Below are 25353 nucleotides of genomic sequence, written 5' to 3' on the forward strand. Positions count from 1 at the left end.
AAAAGTCTTTCAAGATTGCATGAACAAATTCTGATGTTTTATTTCTGGTTTAGATTACAGACCTGAAAGAAATTGCAGCTGTGACAAATGTAAAATAGTTATATGTAGTAGGAATAAAGGTAGGTGCATGCAGCCAAGTGCAATGCTACATTATTTAATTAAACAAACATGTAATTTCAGGATATGTGAATTCTTGGTAACTATTCTCTGTAGTCTGCTGCTGCTCCGAGGTTTCACAGCCTGCTGCAAACTGTCCAGCTGCACTGACATCTGCTGTGCTGCGAGTCAAGCAATGATTTGCACAGATGAAAATTTTCCAGGTTTTATTTTGCATCCAGCTTCCTTCAGACACTCAGCCTACACACGAATATAATGGAAGGGTCACAAAATACTAAGCTCTTCATTCACACTGTTGGTATTTAAGTCCAACATCGTCTCTCTGAAAGTCTCGGGCAACCATCGCCTATTTCAGAAAATGCTCCACATTCGAAAGCACGTTCAGGAGCAAAGCTCCCTCAATTGCACAAACACGAGCAAGAGCAGTGGCTTTCAGCGGAAGCTGTTACAATATGAATGAAATAATAAAATATTCCTTCATCCAAAGGAAGAGAGAGAATGACTTGGCACCCCACTGAGATGATGAAGCATTGCCAATGTGGTTTCTTCAGACTACTGTAATGATATTGTCTGGCTGCCTCTCAGACCCCCTTTTAACAATTAAACAACAGTTTAACCCTCTGACCAATTTCAACCAAACTCTGCAGGAAAGCAGAGCTCTTCAAGAAACGGAAATTACTACAAGTTTAGTGTGGACAGGGGCAACAAAGACTGAGCCGTTTGCCCATTGCAAGGGCAAGTGTTGTGTGAGCGTGCTAGCTGGGTAGTTAGCACACACAAACCGGGCAGCAGGGCAGGACAGACATAGTGCGGGGTTAGAGCAAACACTGCCACTTGCCAGACTCCTGCTCTGGACATGTGGGGGGAAATGAGGGTGGTGTGTAGGGAAACAAAGAGCATTGCAATTAAATGGTCCTAAGGAGCACATATAGAGATGAGCTGGAGTTACTGTGGTCAGAGTTGGCATGGGAAAGGGCAGCTTTCACTAGGAAACCCGGATTCCTTCATGGTGCTACTCAGCAGATGACTTGCTCAATCCAATGGCCAGATTTTCAGTGCACAAGTAATGAGCCATATGTTTTATGGCCGTAGTCATTGACTCTACTGGTAGAACTGGAGCACACCCTCATTCTGGGCAGCACCGCATCACATGTGACCTGTCTGGGGTGATGGGAAGTGGTAAATTGGAATAGGTAGTAAAAGAAGTTTTGACACAACCTGAGGACTACAGTGCTTTGAGAAAGAGCACTAGTGCATCGTGTAAACTTCGGCACTTTTTTAAAGACATATTCATTATTGAGCCACAAGTGAACTTGGCAAGCAAGAGTTTAGAGTGCCTGCCTTGGCAGCTGGGAGCCCACAACCAGGGTAAGCACACATCCCCTTTACAATGGTTATGCCACACAAACAAAACCTGGAAAAACAAAAGAGCGCTCTGCTGCCAGGGAAAGGGGGCTCCTGAGGAACTGCCTATGGGGAACCCAGGACAGCTGGAATCTGTATCACACCAACAAGGTACACAGGGATCCAAACGTGATGACATCTTGCAACCTATAGCATTGGGAAGAAATGCAGACTGGTTGTTTCTCTGGATGTTGGATGTTGGATGTTGGATGAGATAGTGAAGCCCCAGGAGCATTCAGCATTGCAAGGGGTGGGAAGAGCAGGTCCCCTGTTTGCCCTTTCTCTGGTACCTATCCCAGACTCAAGGTTGCCTTCAGCTCTGGCAGCTGTGCTTGCCTGGGCTTGATGGGAGGTGCGGGTAGCCGGCTTTCCTGCAGCAGGCTCTGCCAGCCTCCTGATTTCTGGCTCTCTGGGATGTGTGCTCCCTGCGGGAGGCATGTGCAGAGCTGTGGAGAGCAGAGGCAGCGCAGGCAGCCTGAATCGCATTCCTCCAACTCTTGTTTCTCAGCAGGGCACTTATTCCAGGACTCTGTTTCCCCCTGATTGATTGCCTCTGCCATTGTGGGACTGACATCTTACACGAGAGTCCTGCTCAGTCCCTTATCATGGGAGCATGAGGAATGATCATTCCCCAGGACACCCATTGATAACAGTGAATAATAGTCAGGAGGGAAGGCAAACGATAGTAGGACCATGCTCAAGCGAGGTGCTGTTATTCTTGGGACAGGAGGTTTCTGCAGAGGAGGAGGAGAGCTTGGAAGATGGAGGGGGATGGGAGGTGTCCTGTCATTGCTGATGCTCTCTAGGGCTCAGCAGCTGGAGAGAAACATTGGCTAAGGATGGTCAAAGCTGGGAAGGAAAAAAAGGAGGAGGGAAAGGGACGAAGTGAAAGGAGCTAGGAACCAAACTGGAGAGCATACAGACAGACCAGTGACCTCTGATGCATGAGGGATGAAAGAAACAGACTGTGATTGACTATGTGGACTGTCTGGGTGATCATCTTCTGGATTTCAACTGTACTGGTAGGTGCTCAGAGCTATTTATTCCCAATTGCATGGAATCACATATTGTCTGAGTGTGCGCACCTCTATTCCATGAAGTTGTGGTGTCTTTGTTTAAAAAGGTCTGTGTAGAGCCTGGGATTATTTTATTTCCTTCTTGATTCTGCTGCTTCCTGCACTAATTGACAGTGGTCATATGGCTAGATGCTGGGTGCCTCAGTTTCCCCACCTATTATAAAGACAGCAGTGTTACTAACCTGCTTTGGTAAACATAGCAGGTTCTGTGGTGAAGGAGAAAAGATTTGATGCCATTTAGAGAAGCTTTGCTGATTTACACCAGCAAGCAATTCCCTAAAGGGGAATACCCACGACTGCCACTGCTTCCCTTGATTCAGACTGAAGGGATGCAAAGTGATGTTTGACACACAAAGTTTGGTTTATTTCTTTTAGCTTTATCACTTTACTGGGAATTTATGTGGCAGATTGTTGCTGCTGAGCTCCGCGTGCTCAGACCGGTCAGGAAGAACAGCTGAACCTGGGCTGTGACGTCCAGGTGCTGCTCAGCTTATTCAGATTTTGAAAACATATAAAACCGAGACTGAAATATGTTCAGCTTGGGTGTGAGAAATTGGGAAAGGAGCGAACTCTTAGCAATTGTAAAAAAATCACTGTTTCATTGCAACTAATGGAAAAATCAGTCTTTCTGTCACAGCAGGGGATTTGGTTCAAACTCCAAGAAAACCTGAGCTCTGCCTAGACATTTTAATTGCAGAGTGAATGCAATCTGCAAATGTTTTTTTCCTTTTGATTGTCTTCCACAATAAAAATAGTGACTGTGATGGTTTTCTTGTAATTTTCGTTTCTTATTCTTAGATTCTATCTAAAGGACTCTGTAAATAGATGTCATTGCTCGGGGTGCCACCGAGAGCGTCTCCTTCCACTTGTTCTTTTCCTAATCCTTCAAAATATCTATTTTGATTTTGCCAGGCATCTTTTGTTCTCCTTTAAATCCTCTCATTAAACTAAACCCACTTACTTTCAAAATAAATAGCTGGGAATTCTGCAGCTGCAAATATTATTTATATTAAGTAGTGTTTAGATCTATTCCTATTTCTATTAAAAACTGTAGTGGGCTGTTGCTGACAATGTCACAAACTGCAGCTTTCCGCCCGTTCTGGACATCCAGTTATCACAGCTATTTCTGTTTGGAATGGTTTTGGTATCTTATATTGTCTTTAAAGAAAATATGAGGATGTCTTGCCACCTCATGAAGATCTGACAGCCTGTGGGCTGTGAGCTGTTTCAGTGAACTGTTCGGGAAGAGACAAAGAAACCATGCACAGAGAAGCCCATTTACCTCCTTGATTTCAAGGCGTGGGGACAGACTGTTTGCTCCCAGTTGCGGATGGTAAATATGAGCAAGACTTGAGTGCAGCTGATAGTAGAGCTGGGTTACCTGGCCGTGCCATGGGAAGTGGGATTTTGCAGCACCCAGCAGACAGTGGCAGCAGACCTGCAATGGCCCCACTCGCACCCAGCCTGTCCCATCAGATGCCAGCACGGGCAAAGACCAACCAAGCGACAGCATTTGTGGAAAACAAGGTCTTTAGCACCTGGAAGCTCTTTGCTTCCTCTGGGTTTAAAAGCCTGTTCCCCACATGTCTATTACCAGGCAGTGATACCTACTTGATCAGAAGAATAGGGTGGACATCACCTGGTGAGTTAAAACAGCAATTGTAAAGCATTAACTACACCACATTGCTGCTTGAGCAACACATTTTATGTAAGAAAATAATGCTGTGTCAGAGCATCAGCATGGTCTTTACAGCTGAACGCGCTAAAAGCATGTGGCCTCATGCTAGTCATAAAGAAATAACATAGGCTTTAAATCTTTCTTGAGTAAAAGCTTTCTTAGGACCTACATTTCTTAAAAGAAAATGGTGCCCACAAGATGTGTAAGCTTATTTAAGATGAAGAATTTTCCTGTTTCTGAGATTGTTACTAACGTGATTGGTGGCATTTATTTTTATGTATGTTCAGTATCATCTTCAATACTCTGCGTCCAAACCAGACCCATTCTGTCAGCAACTTCAAATGTTCAGCAGTAATATTGTTTTTTAACATATTTTCACAGCAACTTGTAGACAGAGATACTACAGCAGAAGTATGTTATTGGTCTTAATTGTCACATTTGTACTTGTGAACTCTGAAAATGTGCTAAATTGTTTTACTATCATAATAAAATATAAAGAATAGAATGATAAATAATGGAAGTTTGAAAAAACCTGTCACTATTTAGAAATTGTCAAATTCAACCTTCAGCTAACAACTGAAACTACTAAATGCAGTTATGTTTTTTTAGACATGTTACGCCAGTCAGACATTTCTGTTTTTTCAAAGACTAAGCGGCTTTTAAAATTATTTTTTTCCCAAATGTTGCATGCATTACAAATGCATTTAAGTCCTGGCATCAGAGGATAGTTTATTTCATCTGAATCTTTTGCATGTGTGATTCCAGAAAATTCATTACATTATGCAAAATCAAATGGCTTTCAGTTTATTTATTTCATAATGCACAAAGACAAGGGAGAAAGATGCTGAAGTTAAACACAACAGACCAATTAGATGAGGCATGATACACTGCTGGAAAGATCAAACTTTGTTCAGAAATACAATACCCAGAGTACTTCCAGCCGAAATGAGTGGGAATATAGTTGCTGATGTCTGTTAGGCTAAAATTTAATTGTAGAAAAGTAATAATTCTCATTACAAGGTTTTCAGTAATCATTCTTTCTCCTAAATCTAATCTGAAAGTGATCAGCAGTGCTACAAGATTGATTAGGTTGAGTAGTAATATGATGCTGCTGGGTTAACTTTTCCTGCATAAAGTACATTAAAAAATTCTGTCTGATAATTTTCAAATAATAGATCCTGATGACTTGTTTTTAATCTTTTAAGTATGTGTGTATATACATACGCATATATAGATATATATGTACCTATGAGTTCCATAGTGGAAATTGATCGATTTTTGGTTTTGTTCATGAGGGAGGAATTACTTAACTCTTTTTAATGGGAACCCACTTATATGCAGTATTTTTATTGTAAAAAATAACAGAAACTGGTAAAATAATGGTACAAGTACTTTTTTCCTGCAAGACATAACAACTTGGACCTTGTCCTGCAAATAATTTTGCAATGATTTTTAATACATGACATTTTAATGGTCAGTAGCTGTTTTGTACATTCGGTTTGGTTCAGCTACACATACAATGAACTGCACATTTAATTTCTACATGAGGATTGAGTTAAGACTAACACTTCCACACTGCTTTGTAAGAAAGGAGGATTAGGGCAAGACGGGAAGATGAGAAAACGACTTTAGAGCAAATTACTGTCTAGGTTCTCACAAAAATCAGGGCGAGATTCTGCCTTCAGGTTGGCTCCTGCAGCTTCATAATCGGCAGCAGTGAAACAGGCTTGGGTGGTCTGCAACCAGTGGGCATACCTGGATCACTTCTGCCAGGAAAAATGACCTGCCAGGTCTATGGTGTAACACTGCCAGGGGCAAGTGAGTAATTCTTTGTTGCTCTAGGAGAGTCCAGCAGCGCCCTGGATGTTTCTGCAGTCTTTTGGAAGAGCATCCTGCTCATGTGTTTACTTTCCCAGAATAACACATTTTTCTCAATAACAGTAATGTCAGCAAAAAGGAGAAGGCAGAAACTCAGTCTGTGCTTGCCTGCTGCTATGATAAAAAAGCAGACTTAATTAGGAAAATAGACTACATTTCAAGGAAATATTGCCCACATATTGATTGGCTTGCATGAGAAATGTGAGCCTAAGAAGGGTAAATCCTGTCAAGGGGATGTAAGTTATAAGAGGAAAATTGATTCCACTGCTTTTAAAATTTGCAGATCGGAGCTGTCCCACCTGTCTGTGACCTCCTGAGTGTCCTGAAAAAGGAGGAAGAAAACTGTGCTGAGACGCTTTCCCTGGAGGTGAAGAACGGAACAACTGAAAACTATCTGCTCCTGAGCTCAGGTAAAGGGTGAATTAATATGCATGATAAAAACCACTCTCAGATGAGCTCCGTGGACTCACAGAGCTCCGTGGACTCACAATCAGACAACCCCACAGAAGGCATGCACCCTATATGTATCTCTCATTTAGGAGCAGAAAAACAGGTAAGATCTGTTATAAGGCTCTGAGAGTGGGATTTTGACCTGTGACAGCAAGAGCTGTAGGAGCCTTCTACTCAGCTGCTCAACTGCAGTCCTCACAACTAGGGAGCACATCAGCAACAAAATCTTGCAAATTGCAGAGGATTTGGAATTCTTCTCATCTTGGGCAAGGAAATTTTTACAAAGTCTGCCCAGTAAGTGCAAATTTACTTAACTATGCTTTCAGAATCAATGAATACCAACAGCCAACATTTGAATCATGTGGCCTGAAGGTCCTCATCGCTTCCTCCTTGCTCTAACTTACTGTCACATAACAGAGCTTCCATGGTGCCATCTCTGCTGTGATGCTCACATCTCTGTGAAAGTGGCATAAACACACAGGATTGATTAATTGAGGGTGAATCAAGCACAAAGTTCTTATGCTCCTGCAGTATAAGGAAAAAGAGACTCTGTGCTTTTGATAGCATTAGCTTGGAGAAGGGAGAAGTGTTGCATTAACATAACTCAAGTCATGGTTACGCTCCTTTTTGTGCATGAGCGAAGGTGGGATAATTCTCTCAGGTGCAGGGAGAAAGGGGAGGGAAGCTGCTGGAGGTCTTGGAGCTCTGGTCATGGTGACACCATGTACTTCTGCTGGGGGGATGCTCTATTTGCTGCTCGAGGGAGGTCCTGAAGAGCACAGGGATGCCAGGGAGGTGCTGTTGTACTCTGCCTCCATCCAGGAAGCTCTTTAGCTAGGCAGGGGTGGGTGGCACTGGCTTTGTTCCGTGAGGAATGGCAAGAAGCCCACCTGCAGGAGGAATGGCTCAGCTGGTTTTTGTTTTCTTCTCCTGGGCAGAGATCATCCCAACATCATAATTTTACCGTGTTTTTTCTGTGCACTGAGTCTGATTTGGGGGCTTTATGCCAGTGGCATTGGCATGAAGGTTCAATAACGCAAACAATGCAGCACAGCCAGGCATAAATGTCACCCAAGGTGATGTATCATTTGCTGTTAAACTGTTGCTTGGAAGTAAATGGTTACCAAGTCCTATACACACTGGCACAGGCGGGGACATCAGAGCTGTAATGCCCTGGCTGTGAAAAGCTCTGTATTTCCAGGCACTAGGACTGTTGTGCAGGAGGAAATCAACACATTTCTAGAAATGTAAATATTTTTGCAGGCTGAGAGAGGCTGGCCTTATAAAGCACGAAGTGTTTGAAGAGTGCTGAGCACTTCCTCCCCTCCACTTTCAGTGAGCATGCAGGTCATCTGGCACATGTCAGGACCCGCCAGGTGTACAGTAGTCTTGGCATGCTCCTCTGGCCTCTTTTTTTCCCCGTCATGTTACAAAACCCAAAGAGAAGGTTTTGCTAAAACTAATGACAATAAACAGAGGCAAAAGGGAACCAGCCTGAATGATTTCAGCCTATGTCTGGAGAAGAGCAAAACAAGAAAGGCCAGGATTGCAGTTTCTGTGTAGCACAAAGGGCATCATCTGTAGGTCTTCTCTCTTAAACTCTGCACCACAGGCCAAAATTCATCCATGCCAGCCTCTAGCACCTAAGCAAGATGTCTAAGTTGAGATCACTGTCACACTGTGCTCCACTGACCATTGGCTCCTTGATGCATGTCTACCAGCCTTGTCAGAAGGCAACACAGCCAAGGCAAGGGTGCAGCTGGAAAAGCCTTCCTCACACCCTGACTGTAGGAGGGGACCATGACAAGCCCAGCCTTAAAATAAGGAGTTCTCATGCCTAACTGAAGGAAATGGGGTGAATCTGGGCAGTGGCAGTCAGTCCCTGCAGCTGATAGAGGCCTTGGGTGGCAGAAGGTGCAGGGAGGGCAACTGAGCCACAGGCTTGTGACTGCAGGGAGTCCAGCAGGACTCCAGGTTCAATGGCTGCTCTGAGCTGGGTCCTCCAACAGGTATGTCATACTGTCAGAGGCCTGGCCTTGGAAAAAACAACAGTATGGTCAGATTTTGCCACCATATTGGAGTGTATCCATGTTTTGTCCTGGCCTGTAAATGTGATGACCTTCCCTTTACACTCCCAAGGACTGATAGAGCTTGGCAAAGTTTTGTTCTCCTGCAGCAAAAAAGCCATTGAGAGCTGTGGCCAAGCCCAGTGAGTGGTCTGTTGGTGTTATTCACTCCAGGACAGTCTTGGCATCATGAAAGAGATGAACAAGCAGAGGTGTATCTATGGTGATAACAGGATGACATCGATACTGCTCCTCTCTGCCCTTTCCCTAGTATCATTCTGAAGCTGTTTAAACTCCTAGTCAAGTTGTATCTTTTTCTGTTTACAAAAGGGGTATGGAAGGAAAACATTAGGGTGAAAGTGGAAGCTTTAGAAAGACAGAAAGGTAGGATAAAAAACTCACATCTGGTCTCCTTCATCTTTCCAGGGCCATTCAATAGTTACCAGGAGACAGAGGGTTAGCCATAGGCCTGATGCAAAGTTCACAATGCCCCAAGTTGCTCTTTTCTGGCTAGTACAGACCAGTGGAGTCAAGGACCAGAATGGGACAGGCATGGAACTTGCTGGGGCTGGTTTGAAGCAAGTAGGACCTGTTCTGTCCCATCCAAGTCTTGACAGGTCTCAGCAGGACTTGCTCTATCTCATCCACCTTGCTTTTCAGAGTACTGAGCATCTTTGCTCCTCTAGCTGCCATGGTCCTTGGGAGACATTTCATTGCTTGGAGATGTTTCATAGTGTTTCATTGTTGGGAGAAGTCTCACAGTGTTCTGTCACTGGGAGATGGTGCATGGTATTTCATTGTTGCCCCCTCCACAGGCAGATGTGTTGGAATGTGGGATAACATGAGCTGCTGGCCTTCATCTGCCGTGGGACAGACTGTCAGTGCTCACTGCCCTGAATTCTTCCAGATGCTGACTGGGAAAAAAGGTAACACTGAAAATATGCTTTTCTTGCTCAGGTATTTTTGATTAAAAATGTTATGTACAGGGATGCCACTGTCAGGTCTGAACTTGAAGTGAAATTGTGTCCCTGTTTCTTTTAACAGCTGATGGTCACTTAGCAGTTCCACTTCCAACACTAAGCTAGATGTGGGAAAGCCTGGAATTAAAGTAGCAAGATGTTTATTTTTCTTAGCCAGGTGGAAAAAAGTGCAGGAAGCAAATGCTATACTGAAAAGCAGGGTTTTAGCATGGTTTCTTAAGGGAAAGATTCTTCTTCACTCAGGCTCAGTGCTTATGTATTTCTGCCTGTCTTTCCACTTCTAATAATTCCTAGAGCCAGTGGCTGATCTCAACTGAGCTTGACGGAGACAAAATTTCACACACAGTTAAGTTCATACAAGTTTTGGGAAAACAGCCAGGCAGGTAGGGGAAAAAGATCCCTTTTTTGCCTTCATCAAGAGGAAGACTGCACTGTGGGCTTGTCCCTTGGCTGTGACAAGCTCCACACAAGTGGCACACGTTCATGGGAACTCAGGTTGTTACCAAACAACTTAAAAAGAGATAAGCTCAAGCAACATTTGTTGTCTTTCTAAGCTAGAAATGAAGTGAAATTTATTTCCAGAATGCTACAGTAATCATAAGCTATCAAGTAGGACTCCCTGCTTGCTTTCTGTTCATTTTCAGCAATGCCCAAGAAACGTGCTTACATTTCTCTTTAGCGAGTTAATAACTCAAATTGGAAGAGGGTTTTGCATTCTTTGGTTATAGGACATGGATTAATTTACTTACAGAAAAGCATACAGATTCATTTTATGGAGGGAGGAATGGGAGACAAGTATTAGATTGTCTAATAAAGATTAGATAAATCAGAGGAGAAGCACTTAGTACTCTTTAAATAAAATCAGACATGAGCCATTCAGATTAAAATAAATACCCTGCTATTTTCTGTACACACAAACAGTAGCTGCCCATTGAATCCTGTAGCCTGGTTTAAAGACAGAGGATAAACTACACAAGGACACAGATCGCTGAAGAAATCATCCATCTGGCATGTGTTCACAAATCCTTAGCATAGTGATGCCGGACCGTAAACGCATGAAATTTGGTTCTTGCTGGTTCCTTGCTGGTTCAGCCGCTAGAGGGAACTGCTCCCTGCCTCTGGCCTTCGCACCGGGCAGAAAACAGGAATTTGTACGTCCAAAGGTCATGCTTGCATCTCAAATGTGCATTGGGTTATCTTGGAGATAGTCTAACAGCTTTAAACTTTAGTTGCCCTCCTTATCGAGAAGCTGAGAGCTGAACCACTTCTGATAAGCAACAATCAGAGTGACAGTGTTCAAATCATAAACCAAAGACATGGTCCATTGGCATTTGCATCTTATTTCGGCCTCTGCGTCTGGCATTTTGAGTCAAAGTCAGCAATAGTTTATTCTTATTCTCATAGCCACATTCTTCTCTGATCTTATACTTGCGGTTGCCTTGTGACTCCTGCATTTAATTACTGCTACAGTCATTGCCCTGTTTGAAGCAATTTTGCAAAAGAAACCAAAAATCTGTTTGCTTAAAGAAAAAATAGAAGTTTTCTCTCCTCACCACTTACAAAGCAGATGGGCAGCCACAAATGCCAAAGACCCATATGTTCAGGGACAGAGATAGCTCTGAGCTCTGACCAGACCCTGGTCTCCATGCTGTTGAGCTCTGTGCTGACATCTAGGCTTGCATTTGCAGCCCAGACTGTCTGGCCCCTTCCCACATAACAGACCAAAGAAACAAAATAATACTGGAACCAAGTTCACATCCAGACCCGCACATTGTGTCTCAGGCAAGAAATGAGGAAAGGTGTGACAACTGTGGGGATTCAGAGCCAGAAAATGCCCCATCAGATGGCCCCAGTTTCACAGCCATCCCTTTAGTCCCTGTTCCCCCTTGCCTAGGCAACTCCAAAAGCCTCTAAGGACCAGTAAACACCAAGCACAGATCTTTACACAGTGTGGACCTGAGTCTGCTCAGAGTGGAACATGCTGCAGTTTCCCCACCGTGTGTCACCCATAAGCAAGTAGCACTGTTAAAATTTTGCTTATATCCATCAACATAATATGCCCTGCGTTATTTCCCATGCCTTGCATGTAACACAATTGCATGCACACACCAACACAGAAATTCACCTCTTGTCTGATCTACTGTGACATCCTCAGGCTAAAAACAGTTACAGGCATGTTTATACACGCAATACTACGAGTTAGTACGTGTGTCTTAACAACTGAAGCTGAAGTAGAGAATTTGCCATCATACTGCTCCCTTGCTGAGTGCCAAGGCAGGTTGGGGAGAACTGTTTGGGAGAGCTATTTCTCTCCTGTTGTTGCTGCACTGCAGCAGGGCATGGAAGACCTGGCTACAAAAGCAACCCTGCCCCTTTCAAAGATGCTAAGCTGGAACAAAAGCATCATATTAATGGTCTGATACTGACATACCCAGAGTTCTTCCCACTTGGAGGTCTCAGCATGTTTCCTGTACCTTGCAGTTTTACAGAAGTGAGTTCAAATCCAGTGCAGACATGTTGTCAGGTCACCAGAATTAGCCCAGAGGTAGCAGGAGCCCTGACTTTGTCCTGACAGTCCCAGCAGGGCTCTAAAGAGCATAAACCAGTGCCAAACACTGCTGTATATGCATCTCCCTCCAATCCTCAACACTGTGGGGATGTTTTGCTGGAACTGGATGCCCTGGAGTCCCCATGGTTAAATGTGTGGGCAAAACCAGACTTCTATGGTGTCTTCTGGCAAGGCTTCTGCTACGAAGGGCTGCTGATTTCAGGTCCTAAGTCCTTGCTAGTATTGCCATTACTACAGCAAAGCCAGGATTTCACTCTGTGTTTCTCAAGTGTGGCTCCTACCTGACAGATCAACATGATTAGGACAGTCAGCAGCGGTTTTACTTCTTTGTGGAAGTTTCTCTTCTCTTCAGTACGTAACCTACATGCCTGCTAGGGTCATTTTCTTCCAATGAGATTGTAAGGTGTGCAGGGCAGGACTTTCCACTTTCACTATGGTGCCAAACATGAATATGGACATGTTTGAACCTGCCCTGCTCAACCGCATGCAGCTTGCTGGGGATCCATCTCACTCAGCTTTAGGAGTCTAAAAGTCAGTCATCCCAGCAGAAGTGGGTCAGATAAACTGTCCTTTGCCGATGTCTGTCTGAAAATGAGATGAATTTTGCAAATGCCTCTTTTTCTCCACTGACTAGTAAGACAGCCATGAGGAACACAGTTGGACTCAAGAATTTAGCTTTTAGAAGTCTAACTTAAGTGAGGGAAATCCCATCCTAGCCTTTAATTTGCACGTAAGGGAGGAAATCAACAGTGTAAGATAATGCCCAGACCTGGCTGTGGGATCAAGCTTTTTGGTTTTCATTTAAATCTCACTAAAAATCTGTGACCGTCTAAGGTTTTGTGTTCTCTTTGGACCATGACAAAGCACAGTAAGGAGGTGGGAGCATTCAGGAAAGTAGCAGGTTTGCGTGGAGCATGAATCTGTGACTGAACAAGTCACGTGTTTGCTGGTCTTGGAATACTGGCCAAGAAACACCAGCTGTACTGAACAGTATTATTTATGTTGCAATTAATAAAAACACATCCATCACAGTCATCTGTGAGCGGGCAAACAATATTATGACCCACACAAGTACACTGGGCAAGTAACAACATAATTAGCTCAGCTGCATTTCACCACCAGCTATGCGGAGTGCACTGCCTGGGGACAATACTCTCTTTGCTCTTGGAGTAACCTACATGTTTGTGACTGACTCCCAAGGAGAATGAAGATACAATCAGAAATGATCACACTTGGTTTTGTCTTTCTTTTGTTGCTACCACACAGGTTTTGTCTACCGAAACTGTACAAGCGAAGGTTGGTCAGACCCATATCCAAGACCTGATATCGCTTGTGGCTACAATGTCAATGACACAGCAAACGAGGCAAGAGTGAGTCTGAGTGCCTGTGACCACAGATCTGCTGCCTTGGGGCTCTGGGGGAGGAACTTGTTAAGACTGAATGATGCTATGATTTAACTCAGGTGGGGTTATTGTGACAGATGTTTTTCAGCATAAACACTTCCTCCAAATTATCAGAACAGGTTGCTTGGGATAAAATTTCAGTAGCTGATTTTACAAGAAAATTTGTTAAATAGGAGGAGACATCTTTCTCTTGGTATGGGCTGATTTCTACCAGACAGTCGAAGGTAAAGATGTAAAAATACATGTTCCCCTGCAGCGTTCCTATTTCATGATTCTGAAGACCATGTACACCATCGGGTACTGCACCTCCCTTGTGACGCTGATGATAGCCTTAGCGGTGCTGGCCTCTTTCAGGTGAGGAGAAGCATCTCTGGCTGGCATTTGGCCAGGACTTTTGGTCATGTCAGCCAACACAGATCCTTCTGTTGGCTTTCAGGGCAAGTTAAAAATGGAAGTATTTCTGAAAACCTTCACAGAAATCAGTAACAAAAATGACCTTTTAGTCTTGTCTCCCAGAAAATGTCAGGGCTGTTCCTCACATTGTGCTCCCCTGTCCTTTTCAAAATGTAGCTGGATGTATTTTTCAGACTGGCACTTGCACCACCTCCCTGCAGAGGTCTTCCCATGACTTCAGTGTCCCTTGGGAAGAGTGTCTTTTCCCCACTTGAGACTGTGGCTAAAACTTTGCTCTACGTGCTGCTGCACTGACTTCTGGGAAGGTGTCTCAGATTTACAGCAGTGATCTGACAGTCAGCTTTTCTTCACACATCCTTATAACCTGGAATTTGTACTTTGCTGCTTATTCAGTGAAATGAATTTCCTTTACAGTAAGTGTCAGGGCTGCACCTCCAGGCAGAAGGAACCTCAACTGCTTTGCAAACTTGTCTTCAGGCTGCATGGCCTCTGGACCCAGATTATGTGGAGATTTAGTACAGAAAACATTCCAGACACAAGCACACTGTGCAGGCAAACGAAATAAATCCACCCAGGTGTGGATAAACACCTTAGGTTCATGTTACTCCAGAAAGAAGGGAGGGTGAGAGGCTAGAACAAGTATATTGGTGTGAAATCACAATCCTTCTGGCAACCTTCAGCTTGTTTTAGTACCTGCATGGAGCAGATGTGACTCTAGCTGTTTAAGGTCTTCTCTAGGATATCCCTCTTGAGAAATGCTTTAGCCTTCCTTTCACAGACAGAAAAACAGCATTCTAAATTTGCCAGTTTAGCATTAATAGGGATTGAACATGCTGTTTACAGCCACAAGCTGCCCACATTGGCTAGGAACGTAACCTCACAGGATCTTTCTCTCTTTTTGCAACAGAAGGCTTCGCTGTACAAGAAACTACATCCACATGCATCTCTTCACATCATTCATTTTGCGAGCCTCGTCCAACTTCATCAAGGATGCTGTTTTGTTTTCCTCTGAAGATGCAAATTACTGCAGGGCATACACGGTAACCCTCTGCCTTCCAGCTTGCTCCATGCCTCAGTTTCCCAGCAGGATCCTAGCAGTAGTTAGTACGCAGGGAAGGAAATCTCTGTCCCAGCTTTCTATTCAGCATGCGGGGTTATGGGAGAGGAGAGGTATGCCCTGTCCCTTCTCCATCCCTTGATCTCTTGTGTGGGTTGTTCCTGGTTGAGATTTCCCTGTTCGATGGTATTCTGTGTGGGTGAAGGAGGCATAAGGATGCAAAAGCAGGCCAGGCTAGAGCATAACCACAGAAACCCAGGTGTGGTTTCTCCTGGCTATAGATGCCTTTACAAGTATTGGAGCAGAGGGCACCAAGGTCAGTCTGAAGTAGGTACCTGCATTCATCACTTTGACTGCATTGACTAAATGGCCACAGAAGACACCAGGAGTTCAGCATATTGACCCAGAAATGGCTAAACACAGGTGTCTTGGGCTGTGAACACAGGATACACCACCAGGGTGGAGATTCTTACATGAATTTTAGATCCCAGTAGATGGGGCTGGCAGGAAAAGTACAAGAACATATTAAATATTGCTGACTTACACTGCAGTGTGAGACCTGATATTAAGACAGGGGTTTGCACCCAGAGAGCCTGGAAAAGGAACCACCTAAATTTTGGACTGTTTTTTCCTTTTTCTTTTTATTGGCAGCAAAATATCTTGAAAATTGGGTGTCTCTGTGTGTGTGAGCACCAGAGATGATGTTCAATGCTTTAGACCAAAAGATAAGATTTTGGAAGGGAAACAAAAAACCAAAGAAAAACTTTTCCCCCAGGTTTTGCGGGATTTTTGTTTCTAAACAAGAACATTCTAAGCAAATTTTAACTTGTCTTATCGACCCTTTTTCTTGGCAAAAAAAGGACTGATAAATACATTCACGTGCTTCTTTAAGGTGATATTAGTGCTACTGATACTAATAAGGTAGTAATAGTGAAACTCCTCTGAGAAAGTAACCCAAACCTATGTGTCCATGACACATTAGGTTATCCAGGCAGTTGATTAATGCATTTGCAAGTGCCAGCCCTGCTTTCTTGTCATGTAAATGCCTATCTCGAGGCCACCCATTTTGATCCCTCCGTTCGCCCGCCAAGATTTATTTACTGCTCTGTCTTTGTTAGAAGGTAGATACAAACCCAGGCAGAAGCTAATTATCCTCTCTTTCCTCAGGCTGGGTGTAAGCTCACCATGGTCTTCTTTCAGTACTGCATCATGTCTAACTACAGCTGGCTCCTTGTGGAGGGACTGTACCTCCATACTCTCCTGGTTATTTCTTTCTTCTCGGAAACAAAGTTCCTCTGGCGGTTCATCACCCTCGGATGGGGTACTGGTTCTTTCAGTAAGAATAAATGTGGGTTTGTTTTGCCTTTGGGAGGGACTTGTGGAGCAGTAACTAGCTTTTCCAATTGCAGGTGCCCCAACCGTCTTTGTGGCCGCATGGGCAACTGCGAGGCAACTCCATGAAAATATTGGGTAAGTTGCGTGGAGAGTGGGGGAAGGTGGCATGCCAGGGGGAGCATGCAGCCCCCACCCATGCAGTCTGCTCCACGGACTCCTGCTCATTCCTAACCACTGTCAACCAATCAAACCAACTACTACCCTGCTGTGGTGTGAGTGTGGATCCTAGCATGGATGCATGTAGAGGCCCACCCAGCTGAGCAATCTAAGAAAAAGGCTCAATTTTCATCAGCCCATGATGTTTTCAGCATCTGTATTTGACTTTCTGATTGGTGAAACTTTGTTCCTTTCTTTTCTCCCTTCCAAAATTTTGAACAGTGGTTGTACTTTAAGGGCAGGATATACTTTTGTCCAGTGCAGGTGGACAGGTTTTTATCAGCAATGTTGTACCGCTAACTGAGAACAGGAAAATAATTTTGTAGAAGAAGGGGATAGGGGCCTATCTAAAGTGCAAAACAGACTAAACCTCTTTGAACAGACACCAGTGTTTTGATAACTGACTGCACCTTCTCTTCTATTTTTACAGGTGTTGGGATATTAACACTAATGCCAATACCTGGTGGATCATTAGAGGCCCTGTAGTTTTGTCTATTTTTGTAAGTCTTTTCTGGGACAAGCAGATTCAAAGTGTATTTTCAAATATCATGAAGTCAGAGATCATTTGCTCAACATGTTTTAGAAGTGTGTTACTGAACTGATCTTAGACATGTGCCCGGACTGGTGTGACACATGAATTACTGCTTAAGCAACTTCTGCTCAGCAGGATTTAGTCAAGTAACTAACGCCCCGAAGCTAAGTTCACAAGGAAAGCTAGAGTGTCCTCCCAAGAAGCAAGAGCCTGAAGAAGATCAGGTTTCCACATCCTGTTGATTTCATGTGAACTTGGCTGGCTTGTGGAAGCTTGTTTTGGACTGTTTCAAGGAAGGCTCTGGAGGAGAAATTAAGTGGCTGTACATTTCAGTACAATCACCTTTGTGTCTCCCGGTCAATGCCTCTCTCAGCAAAGCCAAAAACAACTTGCCTTACATGACCATTAGCTTTTGTTTTCAGCAATGAAAGCAGCTCACAGGCTGCATGCACCATATGTCAGTAGATCACAATTATACTGTTACAGCATTGCTCACTGAAATAAGGCACAGGCACTGAAACCCAGTGTGAACCTACCCAGTACGAGGCAGTAGTTTGGTACATATAATACTCCGCACTTACAGTCTGAGTATTTGCTGGTGCTCATCTTCAGAGCCTTAGGCACCGAGGGGCTGGAGCTGCTTCTTCGAAATAGTTGTTCCGCCCAGCAGAGATGCTCTGGGACAAACCGCTCCGCAATGATCTATCTGAAGCCCTAGCACTAGAAACACGCGTACTGCTAGTGGCTATCAAGTAACCCACTGACACTCCATGTGAGAACCCAAGAGATGGTTGAGGGTTTTGTGTTGCCCGTAGAAGCCATAATATTTGCAAGACAGAAACTGCAACACTTGCACAATCTCTTGGAAACCCAGGCAGCAGAGGTGGTGGGTTAAAGTTCTGCTCCCATTTACCAGTGAGCAATCCTTCATGCCCACAAGATCAGCAGAAGACCACAAAAGTGATTCAGGATCAACTTAATGAGGCCATAGCATTTATTTTTCTTAATGAAACTACCCTTATGCTCCAGGAGCTACTCAGCACTATTTAAATGCCAACAAAGCCCAGGCATTCTGAAAGGCAAAAAGCACAATCTTAATTTATCTTTTGATGACCACCACCCACTATGCCCTTCCAGGTTTCCTAAATATCCTGATCACATCTAGCTTAGCCACTTAAGGCAGGAGCCGCCAGCACGACTCTGCCTCTTTACCCAAAAAGGTAGAGGCTTTTCTCAAGCCCATAGCCACAGACAAACAAACAGCCAGTCCTTCAGAATTCAGATCTAATCTCTTTATTCCTCACAGCACAGTCCTCAGCAGTTCAAAGGGTAGAAAATCGACGCCGATAACCTCCTTTGTGCTCCTAGGTTAACATGCATTGCTGTGCTGCCCGCGGGCAATCCCTCCCAGCAGGAACCCCACCGTCCCGCCTTCCCCAGGAGTTTTCATCAGCAAAAAGTCCTGCTCAGCCTACACTGCGCATACCTGGCCTAGTGGGTTAAAAGAACCCAGAACCCCCAGACCTGAATCTCTTCCCCCCCCCCCCAACACCCCCAGAATATTTCAGCCTTTCCTTCATGTTCCCCACCCCTCGTTCCTCCCAGCTCCCCAAACTTCCAGCCCTCCCCAGACACCCTCAGCAGCCCAGACCACACAGCCACAGTTGCTCCCTCTTAATCCAATAAGTCGGGAAACCCAGGGACATCCTGGATCTGTCCCATCTACAGTAGACCTACTTCTTTTAGGAAAACCCAGCACCTCAGACCCCTGCTCCATCACCCACAGGCACGTACAAACCACCATGAAGAGGATGCACCACTGCGATGGTGTTTCTAGGAGCAGGGGAGGGATAAGGGCCTGCCATGGTGCAGCGTGTTGCAAAAGGGCTGTGGTAGGCTCTGTGGGTGCAGGAGGAGCACAGGGGATGTTGGGAGCCCACATGCAAAGGGCAGATTACCCAAGCTCGCTTCCCAGTACTGCATGCTGGCCGTGGGAGAGGGGCACGCTCAGGCCAGCTCTGCCTCCCCTGCCACTCCTGCTCTGCCTGAGGGTTGAATGAAAAAAACCCAGCTATTGCTTCACCCACCTTCACCCAAACTGAGCAGGACATCAGCATTTTTATCTGATATCCACCCTTGCAGAGGGGGAAAATGCAAAAGGAAGGACTTCAGTGTCGACTCTCTCCTATCCCCACTTTTAACTGCTTTGCCTCCATCGTCCCAAACCGTGCTGCGTCTTGTGGCACGGAACAAAGTGCATTTGCAGCCCTGGTTAGTGATGGGCAGCTCCAGTGCTGTCCCTTTGCTGGCATCCAAAGACTGCACAGAGGCTGTCTGAACCTGGCACCAGAAGGGATCCTACCAATGTGCCTGGTCTCCCTGCCATTTGGTGATATGCCTAGATAATAAGCCCTGATCACCATCCCCACAACTAAAGGTGCAGCAATCCAGCAGGGAAAGCAGCCAGCACTTCAGGGCAGGCTGGAGTGGCAGGGACAGGGACTGGGATGGGGACAGAGACATGGACAGGCCAGTCCCAGCCCCTCTAGTCTGCCTGCTCAGCCAAAACACCCCAAACTGGCTCTGCTGATACCTAGCAGTTATGTGCATGCTTACTGGGCATTTGTTTTTTTTTATTATTATTATTTATTTTCATGTCCTTCCTTTTGTGTTTTGGTCTGTTTCTTTTTTTTCAGATAAATTTCATTCTTTTTGTCAACATTTTAAGAATCTTGATGAGGAAGCTCAGCTCACCTGAAGGACGGAACAGTGATTTCAACCAATACAAGTATGTCCCTTACATCATGACTTTATGCCATGTGAGCCTACCCGAGCTCTTCTTGCTCTGTCTACAATGGCTTTCCCCTCTGTTTTCATTCTCAGGAGACTTGCAAAGTCAATGCTCCTCCTCATCCCACTCTTTGGGGTCCACTACATCATCTTTGCTTTTTTCCCAGAAGACACAAGCAGTGGCACAATGGAAATTCAGCTGTTTTTCGAATTGGCTCTTGGATCATTCCAGGTAATATTTGACAAGCTATTATTTCTTTAAAATAAGAAAAATAGGTATAACATATAACTCTGCAACAGAGCAGAGTTCCAATGGCAAAACCAAGCTGTCCAATTTCCCTTGAGATGCTTCATCCCCATTAAGAAGCTGAAACTGCAGTTCTAATTCTGTGGCTATGGTTCTTTTATCTTTTAGGGCTTTGTCGTGGCTGTACTTTATTGTTTTCTTAATGGTGAGGTGAGTTTTGTGTATATAACATTCTTTTTTATTGCTCAAGCATGCCTTATTAATCAGCAGGATACGTTCTCCAATGAATTGCATGTTTTATCTGAGGGTTTTCTTCCCAGCTACCCAACGTCACTCATGAAATACCTCCTGGATCTGGCAAACTTAAGTAATTGTATGCCAGATGCAAACCTCATCTCTCAACTATTGCAGCCTTTTAGTAAATCTGATAGCATTATTACTGTCTGGGAACAGAGGCTGGGAGTACCATCCCGCACACGGTCACACTGGCATTCAACTGGTTCTGATGTATGGTGCTATTATCTGTCATCCTATGGCTGTTCTCTTTGCTTGATCCTTGGGAAGGAATTTATCAAAAGCTATATCCAGTCCAAATCTATTAGGCCTCTCATAAGTAAAACTTTTGGAAGAGGGACCATTCCTTTGTAGCTGCATGATAACTCCCAGGCTTCTGGGCTAGAACTTGTGCTCTGAAATGCTGCTGCTGGTAGAGGTGGGGAAAAACATTATCCAAACCTGGGAGATCCTGAGGTTGTTGTAAGGGAATAAAAAATCATTATTGCCTATGGTTGGAAGAAAAAGTCACTTTGAAATGGAGGAGGGCTTTGAAATACTTCAACTGATCCTTCAACAGGGTTCAGAAAAAGTTGTTTTGAAAAGAAAATCTGATTTTTTTTTACCTTAGTATACAAAATTGTCCAATTTTTATAACCAAAATCAAAATCTTGGGAAAATCTAAACCAAACACTAAAGCCAGCTAGACTGTGAGCATTTTAACATGCAATTAAACAGAAAAAGAGGTTAACAGAAAATTGTGTGGCTGCAACAACAGTATCAGTAGAAGTGACAAGAAACAGGTCCTACCCTAACCCCTTAAACTGGGGGTTAAAGAAATAAATCCAAACCTTGGCAAAGGTTACCTGCTCTCCTTTTCCTGTTATACTGCTCTCCATGATGCAGGGCTCCAAGATAAACTAGCTGAACTAAGGATTTTGTGATCTTTCTACCCAGGTTCAGCTGGAAGTTCAGAGAAAATGGAGGCAGTGGCATTTAAGCAAACACTTGCGTCAGCATCTCAGTGCCTCAGCAAGTAACGGAGGAAGCGGCTTAACTCAAGAGATGCAGATGGTGAGGTCAAGCCCACCAGAGCACAGGAGAGCAACCCTCCAAAGATCAAGCGTGCTTTAACACTATACACCTGGAGGATACCTCCATGCTCAGATACACATGGTTAAGTCCCATGGACCGTGCTGGGAGTCTTGTGTATGCATCTGAAAGCGGGCTTTGGCTATAGATCAACAATTCTTGAAGCACATCTGTTCATTTATATCCTGTGTAGCACCAGAGTTATTTTGCAAGGCAAAATGGGCCAAAGCTTTATGCTTTTCCTTGGGCTTCTAGCCATAGTCATTTGTGTTTCTTTCCACACTAGTATTTTTCAGCTGCTATTTCTACCTTAAATGTGACCTTTCATTTTCCATGTGGCTTTTCAACATGTTCTAGGCTAAGCCAGGTTGGTGAGTGTTCTCTATTTCTTCTGCTGTTGAAGCTGGCAGGACACTCAATCTTGTACTATGAAGGTTATGCCACCCTCTAACACAGCCCATGGGTTTGAAATGCAAAATTAATGAATCTCTAAAATTTACCAACATTCAAAGTCTTTCTGTTGGGGTCACAAATGATAGACACTGAGAACATAACGCACAGCTGAGCTCCAGTTTCCCCTCTGACTGCATATCCATTGCTTCAGTGACAGTAGCAGGTTCAGATGGTTTTCTTCCTTTGCCTCTCCTAACAATGGAGACCTTGGAAATAACAGTGGTCCAATTTTGATCTTCATATCTTCTTGAAATGGTAAAAAAGCTATCATAGCATATTCCAAGGGTGGCCAAGAAAACTTCATTAAGATAGCTTTTTCCTACTGTGTCTGTACCTCTAAGACTTGTCCAGCTAGTCTTTGAAGGGAAGCAATGAAACCCTTGAGACATTTAAAACTCAATTGAACTGGACAGCACAAACTATCTTGTGAAAAACACCACCACAGTGGCTGGCAAAAATCTTAAAAGTCTATGATCACTCAGCATGCTGAAATCTGCAAGACTGTGCACTGTGATACGCTGTCACAAGGTATCTGAGCTTCTATTACAGTTTTACGTTCTTAAGGATAAAATTGTTAAGCAAATTTCCCTGGTTTTAGTGGGAAAGGGATAAAAATTCATACGTCAAATGCAATCAAGACTTCTGAGTCTGCATCTGCACTTCCCTAGTTGGGGCAATTCTTGCCTGGTTTTCTTCAAGGGCAAAGATGACTGAACAGAAAGCAAGTGTGCTTATCACCCTTCCCCCTCCTCCCAATCACCTACATGACATTGTCAAATGCTGACCTAGAGGCATTCCCCAACTGCTTGGCCCAAACTGCTCTAACCAGCTTTTATTCACACCAAACCATCATGGTAGACTTCTGCCATTTTGCCAGAAGGCAAACATGCAGAGAATTCTAAGGATGCTTTCAAAGTTAAATTACCTGTGCAGGAGCAGGTTTTTGAGTGCTATTAGCAGTGTTTCAAACCCCAAGATTCAGGAAAATGTCTTTTTTTTCCTGCCGTTTCTGACAGACTGCACAGCCCGTATCCTCCCCGCTGAAGCGGGCACTGTGGGCAGCCAGGCGAGGAAGGGCACCTCGGCAGGAGGGAGGGCTTGGTGTTTGCTCCAGCCTCCCCTGCCTGGTTCGCTTTGCCAGCTGATGCAGGTCACCCAGCAGTGGGAGAGCTGGACCTCTTTTAACACCAGGAGGGGTGGAAAAAAATAATCAAATATAAAGCAGTGAGCTGGCAAGTGTTTCCAGGAATTAATTTTAAACTTAAGTTTTTGGAAATGGCAAGGTTTTGAGTTGGATTTGTCCTTTAAAACTTAGCCAAAGCAAGTGGAAGGAAGAGCAGAAGTGACTAAGGAAGAACAGAGAGACCCCCTCCATGCATGTTTGTGTGAAAGATCTCATTTCTCCCTGACTTACGCAAGCCAAGTAGAGCCTCCAACCTTCTCGGGGGTTCGCTCTGTCCCAGAGCATTTAGCAAGTCAGATACTTCTGAAAAGATACCACCATTAGCTTAGTTTTCTCTCTGGCCTACAAGTAAGGCCAAGAGGAGTGAAACAACTTGTATGTTCCCTGTCTGAGCATTAAACATCTACCAGCCAAGCCAAAGCAGCTGTTTGTTTTAAATGCAAGTGTCTTCTTCCGGCATAAATGAAGAAATAGAGATTCAAAGATAGAATAACATGTAATTAATTAGACCTGATGCAATTACCGGCTCTCCCACAAGCCAGTGTAAAGAGCCCAGCCCTGCAGTATGTAGTTAAGACCAGCACTGATGGCACAAGTTCGGGTGGAGCTCATGCTGAGTGTCATACTTATTTGTACAGGAGTCCTGGTGAGAGAGGCGAACCACATGCCCTGAAATATAGCACTGCTGTTTGTTTGTGTTAAAAAAAAAAGTTCTAGTATGTTATTGTTTTACATGGCCATTTTGGTTTTATTTGACTTGTCTGAAATAACCAAAAAAAAAGGAAGTATTCTCAGATTCTGTATTACATTTGATTCAAGTATCAAGCACTGGCCTGGTTTGTATGAAAAGCTGATTCCATAAAAAGCCTTCTATGTCAGCTGGCACTTGGAGTCTTTGGCTCTTTGGGAAAAGCATGACCACTCGTGCAGGTGCCAGAAGCAGACAGCCCCAGGTGTTATGATGCTGTGACCTGGAGGTAGAAAGCTGCTGCCTATCACCACCATAGCGGGACATACACCATGCAGTGGAAGGAGCTCCAGGAACTCTGACATGTTTGTAAGCAGATGAAGAGGAACAGGGAAGTAAATCTCAGCGAGCAGTTCAAGAAGCTAGAGATGAACAGGTGCAAGGCATGCAGACTCCAGCATCGGTGGCCTGAAACTACTGACACAGACTGAATGCAAACTCCATATTCAGAATTCACCAGCTTCCCTTTTTCTATACTTGCTCCTCAGTATTCAGGGTAAAGCAGGAATTTGTTATCGGTGAATAGGGCCATCTTTCAGTCAAGTAGTTATCATTGTTTTGGGATGATGCTGTGACAGCCTCTGGCTATTCACTCTAGGTCCCCTGAGAAGCCGGTTGTGGCTCTGCAAGCCAGCAGTGCAGGCGGCAGCAGCTCCAGCAGCTGGAACATCAGCGGTCTAAGGCCTTAGGGCTGAATTTAAGAGGAAATGATTAATGGATTTTCTCTCCCAACACAGCAACGAGGAAGTTCCCAGCAAAACCATCAGAAGCAAAAAGCAGTATTGTTGTGCAGTGAATAACTAATTACATTGTACAATGCCTCACTGGGCATCAGGGGAGCTCAAATGAACTGTTTCAGAAGTGGGTGGTGCCAATTCAGAGGCATCGGATCCAGGTGAAGGTGACAGGACCCAGGAATCTAGCCAACACCCCCTGGGGCAGACCTGCCTTCCACCCAGAGGCCCTTCTGGTGTATGCAAGCTGGCGGTGGAAAATTTAGAAGAGCCACTACCTGCTTACCATTGGTCTCAGAAGAGTGAAAGAGAAGGCAGGTGAGGACAGTCATCTTCCTACAACCACCTTTCCCTGACTCACAAAAGCAAGCAAAGCTCAACCCCCAAACCAATTGTCCCTCCAAGCACAGCTGATGAAGGTACTGTAGACTTAAAATCAAAATACCAGTGAACAGCCCAGGATATCTCCCTAGTTAGCACGCCCTGTACCGATATTTTGTTATTCTTATCTGCAAGCAATGGTTTGTGCACAAGTTTCCAATTAAAGTTAGTAACTAAGTCTAAACAGCTCATTAACAAAAGGTGATGTTCATTACCCTGCTTTTAAGAGATACTGTTAAACCATCTGAGACAGACCAATGACCTCCCCCATCAGAAA

The 25353-nt window shown here is 44.4% G+C and overlaps 1 protein-coding gene across 1 annotated transcript; it reads left to right on the forward strand.

Annotated features, from left to right (window-relative positions):
• Nucleotides 1-25353, forward strand: SCTR (secretin receptor). Its single transcript, XM_005431780.3, is given in 14 exon segments — nucleotides 1-2439; nucleotides 2442-2543; nucleotides 6437-6563; nucleotides 9485-9595; nucleotides 13485-13588; nucleotides 13878-13975; nucleotides 14943-15075; nucleotides 16260-16413; nucleotides 16502-16562; nucleotides 17074-17143; nucleotides 19872-19963; nucleotides 20059-20197; nucleotides 20381-20422; nucleotides 21443-25353. Coding segments are annotated over 14 exon segments (1635 nt in total). The 5' UTR covers nucleotides 1-2214; the 3' UTR covers nucleotides 21620-25353.

This window comes from Falco cherrug, chromosome 8 (assembly GCF_023634085.1).
Source record: "Falco cherrug isolate bFalChe1 chromosome 8, bFalChe1.pri, whole genome shotgun sequence".
NCBI classification, from domain to species: Eukaryota; Metazoa; Chordata; class Aves; order Falconiformes; family Falconidae; genus Falco; species Falco cherrug.